The following is a 13519-nucleotide window of genomic DNA, read 5'->3' on the forward strand; positions in this document are numbered from 1 at the left end:
GTGTCTGCAAAGCCATCCAGTTCCCCGAAACGTGGCCACGAGGCATTCCCACCAGCAATCTGCATAGCGCTGTAATTACAGTGGTACGGAGGAGTGGGCAGGCTGTGTAGGTCTGCAAGCCTTTAACGGCAGCTCCTGGGCACAGGGCCGTGTTGCTAAAAGCCTTTGTCACTCACTAAATAAACTTCTGGACTTGTGCCGAGGACTTTCTCGGCGCTGGGTCCCGTTCCACGGCGACGGATTGGCTGCACCTGGTGTGCCTGCTCCCTCTGTAGCAGCATCCCTTTGCTGCAGCAGGCTTGGTGATGTGGGCAGGGATCAAGGTGAATCCAGGAAGTTAAGAAGGGGAATCCTAAATTTAATGTAATTACAGGTGAAGGAAGATCCCGTGTGCCTCCTTCCTCTTAGTCTCCTGGTGCCCTGAATCCTCACATGTGCTTTATTCCCGCTTCGGATGCAACAGGCAGCTCCTTTCGTTCCCTGACAGGAGCAGCATCCTGGTGCGCTCAGCACTGCCTTCTACCCTTGACCACCCTCTCTTTGCTTCCACAGGTCCAGAGGCAGTTCCCAGCCACGCACCCAGCATGACGGACGCTCCACGGGATGCTGGCCCCAAGCAGCCGGCGCCGATGCGGCCGGAGAAGCCGGCTGCGGACTTTGGCTATGTGGGGATAGACGCCATCCTGGAGCAGATGAGACGGAAAGCCATGAAGCAGGGGTTCGAGTTCAACATCATGGTCGTGGGTGAGTTCTCTCCCTGCACCAACTGCCCACAACGTGCTCAGCGAGTTGTTTTTGTTCTTCTGTGACGATGTTTGTCCTCTCTGGAGCCTCCTCAGGAGCAGCAGCTCAGGCTCAACATTGGGGTCTTTGCCTTAGAAGTCAGCAAACCCCGATCCCGAGGAGCTGGCTTGAGTTCAGCTGTCATTAAAGCTGGTGATGTGACGTGGCCTGTGGTTCTGTGCGTCTTCCCACATCTTGGAGCGTGTTACCCATAGGCACGTTGCGGAGGGGAACACCCCAAGGGGTGTCGGGACTCACTGAAGCCTTGCAGAGATCTCCCTTGCCTGCTCTCCTGGGAGCCCTGCACTGGTTTGAGCAGTCAGAGAGCATGTTAGGGCTCAAGGGGTTGCATCACTGCTTGGTATACCAGAGCCCTGATCTTTGCTGGTATTTCCAGCAGTTTGGCTAAAATTCCTGCTTGTGAGTTTTCTTGTATTTAAGAGATTGTGCTGAGCAGCTCAGACAGCAGATGCAACCACGCTACAATTACTAGGGAAGAAATGCATCGTGTGATTTACTGGCTGGAATCAAGAGCAGCAAAAGGGTTTGCACGGCTTGGTGGTTTGGTTTGAACAGCTTCTGCTACCGATGACTCCTTTGGGGACCTCCAGTGTGGTATGGGGGGAATGAGGGTGTCCCAGAGGGTGTCCACATGCAGGGAGGGAGGGCTGGAAGTTGTGTGTCCAAATCCTGCTGCCTGCAACCTCCTGTTCATTAGCTTTCCGAGGCTGCAGGGTGGATGAGCTAAAGGAGCTTTATTTCAGCTAGAGGCCACTGGCTGCATTGCCGCTGCTCTGGCTGCAGCTTCTGCTGTAGGGGTCTGCGCTCCTGCAGCCCCAGGGCTCCCGGTGCCCGGGACTGCACCAGCCACTCGCCAGCAAAATGCTGGGTATACTGGAGCGCTGGGCAGGCACCATGGGAGGCTGTGCAAGGGGGAAAAGGGAAAAGAAATGAGCCTTTTCTGCATTTTCGCAGCTATCGGCATCTGGCCTGGTCCCGTGGAGCCCCTCGTGTGAGCTGGGCTGTGTTCCCCAGGGCCAGGCTGTGCAGGCAGCAGCTCTCCCCGCCTGAATCTCCCAGGGGCGGTGGCGTGGTGGTGGGGTCTCGCCATCCTGCTTCCTCTTGCAAGGAGTTGTGTAGGGCTGCGGGTTTGTGCAGGGATGCCCATGGGGTAGGAGTCCAGTCCGCACAGCCCTGGGGGGCTTCCTGGGGTTATGGGAGGGCCTGATCCAGAGTTTGCTAATTCTGTACAAGATATTAGTGTGCTGTAGCTTTCCAGCGAGCTCTGCTGATGCTCTGCCTTTCCCATTTGGTATTTTCATACACAAATTGATCTGTGGGGAGGGCTCCCCAGGCTGGGAGATTGCTGCAAACCTGGTCACTGCAGAACCAGTTCTTGCAAGGTTTTTTAACAAACTCAGCTCTTTGCTGCCGGTGGAGCAGCACTCCCAGGATGGAGGGATTGCAGCACTGATCCTGAGAGCCTGCAAGTGAGATTACATGAGCTGAGCCCCCATTTCCCTGCCAGAAGAGGAACAGGTCCCTCCACGAGTAGGCTGTGCCGTGGCAGTGCCTCAGCTTTCTGCTTTGCAGATGCGGAGGGATGTTCAGGAAAGGGCCTGGCTTTGCCTTGGCAGCGCTGTGTGTGGTATGAAAGCCCGTGCTGCAGCGCGGCTGGAAAACATTTTTCTTCCCTTGGCAGGCTCTGGGCTGACTGTTTACAGGCTGGGGAATTCGTGGCAGCATAAACAAGTAGAGCTCTGGCCCTCCCAGAAGATGCAGGGAGGGATGCGGGAGGAGCAGCACCTCGTGGGGTGCCCCTTGGGGAGGGGATGCTCTGCTGAGGCTGGGAGGCAGCAGCCAGCCCTCATCCTGCTGCATTTTTCCAGGGGATGATGGAGCTTCTAGGGATTAGTTTAGCTCCTTTATTCCCATCCAGTCTAAGCTGCGAGTCCTTGCATTGAAATCATTGCAATCCCTGCAATCCCATTATTACAGATGGGAGATGCAAGGAGGGAGGTGACTTCTGCAGAGGAGGTGGGAATTGAGCACCACTGCCAGCATGGGGTCACTCTACCCTCACCACGTCCTTGTGATGGGGCTTTTTGAAAATCCTGTACCCTGTGTACCAGGGTCCCTGTTCAAAAGGGTTTCGCCAGCCTAACTGAAGCTCTGAGATGAGGCTTCAGGCTGAGGTCAGGTTAGTCCTGTGTTGTCTAAGGCTGTGGAGATGAGAAAAAAGGTCTACGCTTAAAAAAAACCCCAAAGCACATCTTTTGTGTTCAGTTTTTGGTGCAGAGCAGCTGGAAGGAGAGGAGAGCTGGCCAGGCAGAGTGGGCCAGCTCTTTCCTGCCTGATTTCAGCTCAGGGAAGCACACTGGGCTGCAAACCAGGGGAGGTGGGAGCGGGTCCGCCCTGCGCTCAGCCATCGGGTCCCCGGGGTGCAGCCGCATCCGTCACTCGATGAGGTCAGCCTACGGCCACGGTTTGGAGAAGCACATTGCATCCATGGCTGCCGGCGGTTCTTGCCTCTGGTCCCTTTCCAGGCAGTCCGGCTCCGGCGGCTTGGACAGGCAGGAACGCAGAGACCGACTGCCAGGAGCTCTAGCAGTGTGTCGCCCTGCTTTCCCCCTCTCCCCACGTGCTCCGTTTAATGATAAACAGCGCAATGAGAGCTTCGCTTCGCTTTGTCTCTCTGCATTTGCAGCTCCAGACCTGTTTGCACTTGGCCCTGAGTGTTTTCAGGCAGCAGAGGTCTGGGAGCACCAGACCCCAGCCTAGTCCGCATGTTTCTTCCGCAACCCAGCTGCGATAGTGGCTGGTGAACAGGGTTTTCCTGTACTGGATTGCAGCGTGCCATTGGTAGCATTGCAAACTCAGCTCTAAATTGCTGTTTGATTAGGGAGCGGGCTGGCCAGGAGATGATGCCCAGTGCCAGTGTGCTGGTTGACTCTACCATTGGCTTAGCGTAGGGTGCCTTTGGCAGGCTAGATGGGTCAGGGCCCTGGAGGATGTAGGTGAAATCCTTGCTGGCTTCATGCTTAGAGATACTCCGCGGTGCCAGGCACATGCCAGTCGCAGTGCCACGATAGCTGGCTGCAACGTGGCTCAGCAGAACGGGACCAAAGGGGCCCCCGTGGTGTGTGCAGGAGCTCTGCAGTGATTGCAGGGGGCACAGGATGTCTGCTCTGAAGCCAAGTGTCCAGTTTTGAGGAGTTTCTGTTTTCTTTGCTCTGGAAAAATTATTCTCTGAGCTCGTGGGACAACTGCTCTGGAGAGTTGAGAGCTGCTGGTGTCCTTTCTGCATGGATCGACCTCAGCTCCTGGGATATAAAGCATAAAAACGCTTTTCTGTAAAAGCTGTTTTTTCTGAAGTTGTGGAATCTGATGTACTTCCTGGGACATTGTTTGTGGGACTCAGATGAGCTCCTGGCCCAGACCTGCCTAAAAGGGTCCTTGCAGCCAGCTGGTCTGATTCCAAAAGCAAGTCCGGCCGGGAAGCAGCAGTGGATGCTGCAGGGCTGAGGTTTGGAAGGCTGTTGCTGCTGTTAATCCTGTGCAGCTAAGGAGCAACTTGCCAAGTTGCTCCTCAGTCTTCCCTGTGAGGCTGGACAGGGGAGGCTGCAGGAGGCTAAAGGCACAGATGTGTCGCGATGCTCCTTCCTGGGGTTCCCTGGTCTCCATGCCCTTCTTCAGGGCTGCTGAGTGTCACTGCAGCCCTTAAAACATCCCTGATGGTGTCTGCCTGTCTTTGGGTTGCTGTGATTTCGGCTGGATGCAAGGAACTGGCTCTTGCCCTGCTCACGCCCAGCAAGCTGGCTGCTTTGGAGCCAGGGAAGGTGCTTGCTGCCAGCAGCATCCTCCTGCCTGGGATGGACTCGAGCTCCTGAGCTGGGGAGGCTGCAGGGAAGCAGCTGCAACTCTTACCTCCCTCCTGCAGATCCAGTGCAGGCTGAGTCCGTCAGCAAGCCCCATCCTCTGGCCCCTGAAAAAATAGCCCGGAAACAAGTGAGTGCCGACTGTGGTTTATCCTGCTCTTTTCCAGGTCAGAGCGGCTTGGGGAAATCCACATTAATCAACACCCTCTTCAAATCCAAAATCAGCCGGAAATCTGTACAGCCGACTTCTGAAGAGCGGATCCCCAAGACTATTGAAATCAAATCCATCACTCACGGTGAGGCTCTGCAGATCCCACCTGGTGCTTTGGCTTTTGCTCCTGCTCTGCCTTGTGTCTCCGGGGGCTCACAGCAGTTGTGGACCTCCACTAAACCTCCACTCTCATCTCTCTGGAGGGGCTTTTACCATCCAGAGATGCTTGCAGGGCTGAGAAAACATCTATTTTTTTTCTTTGTCTGCCAGCATTGACTTAATTGTGATGGAAGGGAACAAGTGAGGTGGCTATGGGGGGATAGCATTTCAGGGCAGATGTGGTGCTGCATCCCTTTGGAGGGCTGATTTGTGCCTGTTAGAAGCTGTGAAGGTGCATTTCTCCCCTGGCAGCAAGCTCCAGCCCTCCAGCTGCTTATGGGAGGGTGGGCTTGGCCAGAGCGCCCATCGACGCTTGCCTCACTCACCGACTTTCCTCTCTGTTTCAGAGATTGAAGAGAAGGGGGTTCGCATGAAGCTGACAGTCATCGACACCCCAGGCTTTGGAGACCACATCAACAACGAGAACTGGTGAGATGGCTGCACTGACGTGTGCAGCGGGAAGGCGGCTGAGCCCCGGGACATCCTGACCCAGAGCTGGTGCCGAGGGCCGCAGCCTGGTCCTGTGCCACCCATGCTCTGTGGGGAGCAGGGGAGAGGGTTGTTGTGGGTGGCAGCACGGTGCCATGCTCCCCAGGGCTGATCCTGGACCCTGCGAGAGCCCACAAACATCCTGCTGTTCTGGGCATGAGACAACCTTTGTTTGCGGCCGGGACCAGCTGTGTGCCAGCATGGCCGGTCCCTGGACCTCGCTCATGTGGCTCTGAAGGCTGAACTCTGCCAGGAGTCCCTGGGACAGTGGCTGGCTGTGCAGGATGGCCCCCCGGGCCGGGGCAGGGCTGGCCTGGCTGGCCGGTGGCAGGTGCCTTCTCTTCACCATGATCTGGGCTGGGCTTCGTGGGGTTTGATGCTGCTCTTGCTCCTGTGCCACGACAGGGTGCGAAGAGCTGAGGGACTGCCCTGTTCAGCAGCTGGGCTTTTGAATGTTTGGGTTGGTTGGTTTGTTTTATGGGATTCTGTAAGATGCTGAGCATCCCTGGCTCACACAGTCAGGCCAGGTGGGAGGTTCAGGGTGGCCCAGATCCCTCACACAAACGCATCGTCCCATGTTCCTCTCTCTCTGCAGCTGGCAGCCCATCATGAAGTTCATTAACGACCAGTACGAGAAGTACCTGCAAGAGGAAATCAACATTAACCGGAAGAAGCGGATCCCTGACACACGGGTGCACTGCTGTATATACTTCATCCCAGCCACTGGCCACTCGTACGTACCCTGCTGTCCTCGCTCAGAGCCTTGGGGCTTCCCTCTCCTGCATTCAGTCTTGGGCAGCTCAGCCGTCAGGGTTGTCCTTGGGATCCCCTCATGTTTCCTGGGGACTTGAGGAGCTTGAGGACAGTGTGAAGCTGTCCTTCCTAGGGCTGTAGCCTCTGGAGCCCTTGCAATAACACAACAGAGCTGCTGTACCCCAGAGAAACATGGCGTTTCCTCTTCCAAGGGGCCATCAAAGCCTTCCTGAGCTCTGGTTAGCTGCTTGCTTTGCTTTGGTCACCTTGCTTGCTCGACTGAGGATGGACACCAGCCGCTGAGCTCTCAAGTTGGACGGAAAAGCTGCCTTTGCAAACAGAACATTAATTTTTTTTTGCTGTGCCCCTGCCTTTGTAAGGGGAGAAGCTGGTTTTCCTAGTGCTACCAAGGGAGCGAGCACTCTCACCCTTTAAGGGTATTTTGGTAGGTTGTTTGACTAGTCTGCAAGTGGGATGCAGTTTATTCAGTGCAGAGCTCTCCTGGCTCTGGCACTTCTCAAGTGACAGCATCAAAGACCCAGATCTCGCTCTATTTTTTTTTTAATTTTTTTTTTTTCCTAGGCATGTAGCTGCAGCAAAAATCTGGGGCACTTAAAGTGTCTTGAAAAATGTGACTTAAAGTATCACAACATAAAATGAGATCTAAGTTTCCTTTTGATTTGTGTCAATTCCTTCCACTTCTGGCTCTGTCTGCGTGGGGATTTTTTTGGGTCTGTTTTCAAAAGTAAACTTAAGCTGCCAGCACTGTATTAATGTCAGCCTTTTCCTCTTCCCCATGTAGAGATTTATTCCAATAGAAAAGACTTTGTTTTGCTTCTGTCAGTGGGTAGACCAAAAATGCATCCTTCACTGGAATAAAATGACTGCATGGGCCAGTTATGCTCTTCTTGTGTAACCGGCTGTCGACTGGGAGCAGAGGGGCCAACGAAACATTTATGTTTTAATACGATAAAGCAGAAAACGTTTCAAAGGGAGATGACATTTTTAGGACAGTCTAGCGTGTTGGTCCCGCTTGTCTCAGCCCTGATCTGCAGACCCTGGCTTGGCAGGCCAGGGTGTTGCAGCATTAGCTATGCTTCAGCTTTTTCTCATTGTTTTAGGTGTTTAAGCCCTAAAAGCATGTGGATACCACACCCCCATGGAGGTTGCAAATTTTGGGTGGTGGTGGCTGCCCTCCCTGGGCCGCGCAGGCGGTGGTGTGGAGCCCCATCCCCGTGTCCCCCGCCGGAGCCTCTCCAGCCGTGCGCTCTGGTTTCTCTCACCCGCCGGCTAACAGCAATTGCGTGGAAGTTCAGTTGCTTTTTTTCTTTCTCTCCAACGAACATGTGTTTCCAATATCCGAGCGAGCCCAGCGGTTGGAGGCCGTTGTTGCTGAGCCCTGTGCTGATCCTCCTTCGTGGTAGCCTGATAGCCCAGCTGGGGCCGGCACTTGCTCCCCGGCGCTTGCTCCCCGGCTGCGGCTCGGGGGGCTGCAGTTTCCTGCCCCGGTGTCAGAACCGACCTCTGGCTCGCACGTCCCCTCCTGCCACGGGACAGAGATAAGCCAACGAATGAAGGGGGACAAACCCCACTGGGAGGGAGAAGTCGGTGGGAAATTTTGCTTCTCTGAGGGCTTGAGCAGGCATTGGGTTTCCTTTCTGCTCCCTTGTGAAGCCCAAATTACATTTCTCATTATCACAGACGGGCTTTCCCCAGTGCTTCCCGTGGTCCATGGACACAAATGGGTGGCATGGCCACCTCTCCTGCGGGATGGAGCTGCTGCGGCAGTGCTGGTAGCAGAGGATCATGCTCATTTTGGAGGACAAGGGTTTGGGAAGCCATGTCATGGGGTTGTTGCACGAGGCTGAATGGAGGTTTGTGCCCCCACCGAGGCAGGTCATCCGTAGTCCCACGTGGAAGGGTATGGGAAGGGAATCCAGGTCCTTGCTTTGGTGCTTCTGGCTTCACTGGGAGGCAATGGGGAGCATGGCTGGCAAGGGCAGTGACTCGTAGTGCTGCAGGGACCTGTCCTAGGGACAACTACAGCCAGCTGTGGAGGACCCCACTGTTACCGCATGGCACCATCCATGTGCTTCCTGTGCTGCTTGCCGTCCCGGAATGCTTGGTGCCGTCCGTACCGGGATGGTGATTGCTCAGGGCTTGTTTGCGTTGCTTTTGGGGAACGGCTACCCTAACTGTGTGATGCAACCAAAGCAGCGGTGACTTGTGTCCGTCTGTCCCTCCCCACTCACATGGTCAGGCATGGCACAGGACTCGGCATCCCTTCCCTGGCATGTGGCTGCTGCAGGCAGCCAGGGCTAAGCCTACCAGGTCATTGGCTGAGAGCTTGCTTTTTTCTCAAATAAAAAGGGAAGGAAAGGGGGGCAAAAAGCAAAGTTAACCAAGTGCACAGATTCAGAGGCTGGAGTGGAGGGTTGCTTGGCTCTGTTTCAGTCTGGCCCTCTCATCTGGGCAGCTCAAGGGTTAATGAGCAGAGAAGTTTCCACTGCTGTCTCCCTTTGCAGGGAGTTCGGGGCAGGCTTTGCAACCTATCTAGTTTGCACTCCCCCTGTCCTTGTAACACTCCTGTAAAACCATGTTTGCGAAGGTTAAGTAACGTGCTGGCAGGGGCTTTTGGCTGCAGCCGCGCAAGCCCGGCTTTTTGCCACCCAATAAATATCTCAGCTCTGACCTCTGTGAAGCACCGCTCAGCTCTGAAACGGGACTCTGAAACACCACCCCGGCCTCGGCAGCCCCTTTTATGAGCGTACCAGAGCTGTTGGCTGATGAGCTGACAAGTACTGCCACTTTCCCCACTAGCTGCCCTTCTCGAGTGCCGGCCCGGGTCCCTTGAGCTGGCTGGCGGGTCCTGGTGATGGGGCTGGGCAGCTGCTGGGTGCTCGCTGGTATTTGCGTAATGCACGACTCAAATTCTTGCTGCTAGTTTGATCTGGGGCGCAACCAAAAGGAAATAACTTTGCAGCTCACCATGAATTTTGATTCCTATAAGGGCATTTCAAGAGAACCAGCAGGAATGAGCCTCTGCTTAGATCCTGTCGGTGCGTGCTGGCTGTGGGCAATGCAGAAAACGCATGTGCCCAGCCACCATAATGTGTGCCCAGCCACGATAATGTATACCCAGCTGCTCTGCTTTCCCCAGCCCCATAACAAGAGGGGATGGGGGAGCAACCAGCACTGGCTGGGGTGGGCTGGAGCCTTTCCTGCAGCTCCTGCTCCAGCCCTTCCACTCCCCTTAGAGCTCCTCCACCCCCTCCCAGCAAAGCCCAAAGTGCGTATGCGTCTAGTTGCAAGTTAATAATATCGGGGACCATTTGGGGAAGGGGAAGGAAACAGATGCTTTTTCTCCTTGAGCTCTACCCTCTCTTTCGTGATCTGCTTGGAGCAGATTGCGCACACCCGAAATGAAATAACTCGCTTTCTCTTGCTGTTTTGTGTATTTGTGTATGTAAGGGTTTCACTGCTAATCCTCGCCAGGTTCTGGCAGCGATGCTTTGTGGAGGTGAACCAAGTTCAAACACCCAGTGGAGGGCAGTGCTGCTGTGCCTGCGGCTTCTCGTGGGATGGTGGGGGTTAAACACCAAAACTGGTCCCCGCAGATACCGGTAGAAGTCCCTCCTGTCCTGAGCTCTGCCTCGCAGCAGGAGTTTAGGAGGAATTAGGTCTGGGCTTGCCCCATCATGACCTTGGCCGTGTCTGCCTGGGTCTGCACAGGGCTATTAGTGCAAATCAGGCTTTTTGCACTCGTGATTGCCTTAAGCCATTTATTCTCCTTTGGTGTCTTCGCATGAATGTGATGACTAGCGACAGGGCTTGTTCTTAGTGAAAAGAGTCACTTTCTTTTAAATACTTAAGGTTTTTTGGAGCTACCCAGAAGGAATTGGTAGAATATCTAGAAACTTGCAAAATACCCTAAAAACATATAGTTTTCTTTTCTGGGCAGTCCTTTGATTCCCTTCCTGTTCTCCAGGATGGTGCAGGGAGGTGCCCATGGGAGGTGACCTCCATGGACGAGGCACTTGCAGAAGCCCATCGGAGCAGAAAGTCGTGTCAAAGGTGCCTTAGGCTCTTCTGGCTTTGGGTGCAGACCAGTGTGGGACACGGTCACTGCTCCTGTGTGGATGCTGGTGGACACGAGCAGGGTTGTGGGCTGGCTCTGGCTCTGCCTCCTGCTCTCAGGCTCACTGCCGGCATCCGCCGGGTGTCAGCGAGGGCTCGGTAACAGGGCTTTTACGTGTCGGTTGAGCTGAAACTCAAAAGTCTGGCTGATTGTGAATTCATCTGCATCGGCTACATATGCGTCCTGGTCTTCACTCTAAAAGAAAAGCTGATGAAAGAGGCAGGAACACAGTCTCAGTAGGGGAAGAGGCTTTTAGAGAGCAAAAATTGTTTAAAAAATAGCAAAGAGAAAGGAGGGGAAAGAAGTCTGCTGGGAGAGGAGCATAACTGCATTGCTTCCTTGGAGGTCTGGGAAATACATTATGCAGAGCTCCAAACAATGTTTGCCAGCAGCAAGTCTGCTTAGATGTGTCCATGGGGGTTTTCTTGTGTTTTTTTCTTTTCTTTTTTTTCTTTAATAGCCAAACTCTTTCTTTCCTGGGGCCCAGGGTGATCTGTGACTCCTGAGTTTGTGTTAGGAAGTCATTTGTCCGCACGCTAACGACGTGCTCTGTGCTGTGTGTGCTGTTAGCGTCCGGGGAGAAGGTCCACCTGGCACAGTCCAGCCCGATCCCTGGGAGAGGAGTGAGTTTGACCAGGGAAGGGCTCGGCTGGGTCACCAGTGCTGGCGGTGCCAGAGCAGCCTCGAGTGCTGTTTTTGGATCAGTTGGAGCTGAGCAGGTCTCTCTGGGGCTGGACATCCCTCCCTCGGCGCTGGAGCCAGGCAGGGGTGGCCTTGTGGGATGGGGATGCTGCCTGGTGACTGCCGAGGAGCAGAATCGGCCCCTTCCCCTTTGCACTCATGTGACTCTTGCTGGGTTTGTGGAAGCCGTGCTGGGTCTGCGGGGGTCTCTGAGCCCTTTGTAGGGCCTGAGAAGACCACGGTGGGGTTTGGCTTGAGCATATTGGCAGTAGGTGCTCTCTTGGCCATGTTCTCCCTGAGCGCTCTGCTCTGCTCCGTGTTCCCCCCCACAGGGCTCCTGCTGGGTGCCTGCTTGCACCTGGGCATTTTAAGCCACCTCCCCATTTATTTTGGTTTCTTCCCTGTTGCCATGGGCCTCTGGTTTGTGGTACAGGGCTGGTCTGCCCTTGGGGAGGTCTCATTCTTGGCCCCAGCTCTGCCACTGAAGCTTACAGCTCCTCCAAAAGGTCACTTCACCTCTCTCTGCCCCAGTTTCACCAAAGATGAGTTGGGTTGTGTCCTGCTGGCATATGCCACCACTGGAGGTCATGAGGATGTACCAGCGGCAGAGGTGTCCCTTTGCTTCTGGGGCTCTGGCGTTGACCTTCCTGCCCCTTCCCTGTGTGCTTTCAGCAAGGGATTGTTTCAAACAGGCTTCTTAATGCATGAGCACCCCAAAGGTGTTCCTGTACCCTGGTCTGCCCTGGGACCTCCAGGTTTCCTTTTTCAAGGCAACATCTGCTCAACTGTCCTGCCTGGACATGTGTTCCCATCACCTCCAGAGCCACCAAGGGGGACCTGCAGCAAGCGGAGGTGTCCCAAGGAGGGCTTTCCTCTAGCTGGCTTGGGAACCCCCCAAGCAGTAAAAAAACACCTTCAAGGAGGACTTGAGGAGCAAGGGAGGGTCATGGCCAGGTGCCCTCATCGCTGTCTGCAGCTGGACTGCAGCCCTCAGATGCGGAGCAGTGTGGCACTGGAGGTCAAATCTGTGCTGTCAGCAGGATTGTTTAGCAGGGAGGGATTTCTCGAGGGGCTGATCATTGGGCTTATGCAATCTCTGCAGCTTTCCTCTGCTGAGACTTTTGTCGTAGAGATTTTTCGACGTTTTTGCCCTCTGGAACAAGCAGCATCTCTTCTGTGCTGTGTGAACCCCTGGAGAATTAGCAGAGCCTTTTATAATCCTAACCGATAGATGCAAGATGCAATCCTGGCTCATGCACGACAGCAGGCTGGTGCTCAACGCAGGAGGGAGTGTGAGCAGGAATAGTCACCTGTGGCCATTTCCACATCATGCTGTCCCTGGACAGTGGGTGACAGCTTGGATAGGGCTGGAGGAGGTTTCACACTGTGGTCTCTCCCCAGCTTGATTTGTACATCACAGGTGGGCTGGCCCTGCAGCCAGTGTCGTTGTGCTCTCATCCTGGCTTCGCCAAGGACGCATGTAGCTTTGGGCGAGTTCCCACAGTCCTCTGTGGCCGAGCATCCGTGCAGAGATAAAAGCCCTCTCCTGCTTCACAGGGCTTTGCAAGGGTTCGCAGGCAATAGCAGGGTGCTTTGAAAGGGAAACGTTTTAAGCGTTTGTCTGCAAACCGCCTCCAAGACGGACGTGTGCTGTCATGCTTTTAAGAAAATGTCTTTATTTATCCTATCTGAAAGGAAGTGATTCCCACTCTGTGTCTAGTCTTTGAACGCCCCCCCCCCCGCCAGGGGATTGCAGCAGCCCCCCACCTTGCTAGCAGTGCACAAATCCCCTTTTTTTCTGCTGTATTTTTCAGGCTCCGACCGCTAGACATCGAGTTCATGAAACGCCTGAGCAAAGTGGTCAACATCGTCCCCGTGATTGCAAAAGCTGACACGTTAACGCTGGAGGAGAGGGACTACTTCAAACAAAGGGTAAGGGGCTGGCAGCTCTTATCCGGGCTCCCATCTCTTGTCCCCCATCCCCTCCTGCCCCTTTCCCCCTCCCCGGCTCCCCCTGCCTTTCCCCGGCAAGGCTGGGAAGGCGAGCGCCTGGCCGGGAGCCCAGCGCATTCCTCCGGCTGCAGCTCTGAGCGATCCCACGTGGCCGGAGGAAAGGCTTGCGCTCCAAGCAGTTCCTTGTGTTTCTCTTGGATCTTTGTCAGTGCAGGATAAGTTTCGAGCTCTAAATCTTGGGGCCTGTTTCTCCTGCCTCCTTTGTTATTATTGTTGTTATTTTCAGGCTGGTTTCTGTTGTTTCGGGAGGTAGGCAGTGCTGCACATAGAGGCTGGAAAACTCATCCTGTGCAGCATCGTGCACTGATACAGGAACCAGGCAAAAAAATGTGTGGGTTTGCTGAGCTCAGCTGGGTAAGATTTATGGGGGAAGCAAGGCATGAAATTCCCTTGGTTGAGAGCTGGCAGTGGGGA

General features: G+C 54.7%; 1 protein-coding gene across 6 annotated transcripts in view; it reads left to right on the forward strand.

Moving 5' to 3' along the window:
• SEPTIN9 (septin 9) overlaps nucleotides 1–13519 on the forward strand; it is a 147465-nt gene that overhangs the window by 126156 nt on the left and 7790 nt on the right. For all 6 annotated transcript variants that reach the window (XM_075519146.1, XM_075519145.1, XM_075519143.1 and 3 more), the window contains 5 exons: nucleotides 553–744; nucleotides 4829–4957; nucleotides 5379–5460; nucleotides 6116–6253; nucleotides 12907–13024. In XM_075519146.1, coding sequence (XP_075375261.1) covers nucleotides 553–744; nucleotides 4829–4957; nucleotides 5379–5460; nucleotides 6116–6253; nucleotides 12907–13024 — 659 coding nt within the window. The remainder of the gene's footprint in view (nucleotides 1–552; nucleotides 745–4828; nucleotides 4958–5378; nucleotides 5461–6115; nucleotides 6254–12906; nucleotides 13025–13519) is intronic.

This window comes from Mycteria americana, chromosome 16 (assembly GCF_035582795.1).
Source record: "Mycteria americana isolate JAX WOST 10 ecotype Jacksonville Zoo and Gardens chromosome 16, USCA_MyAme_1.0, whole genome shotgun sequence".
In the NCBI taxonomy this organism is placed as follows: domain Eukaryota; kingdom Metazoa; phylum Chordata; class Aves; order Ciconiiformes; family Ciconiidae; genus Mycteria; species Mycteria americana.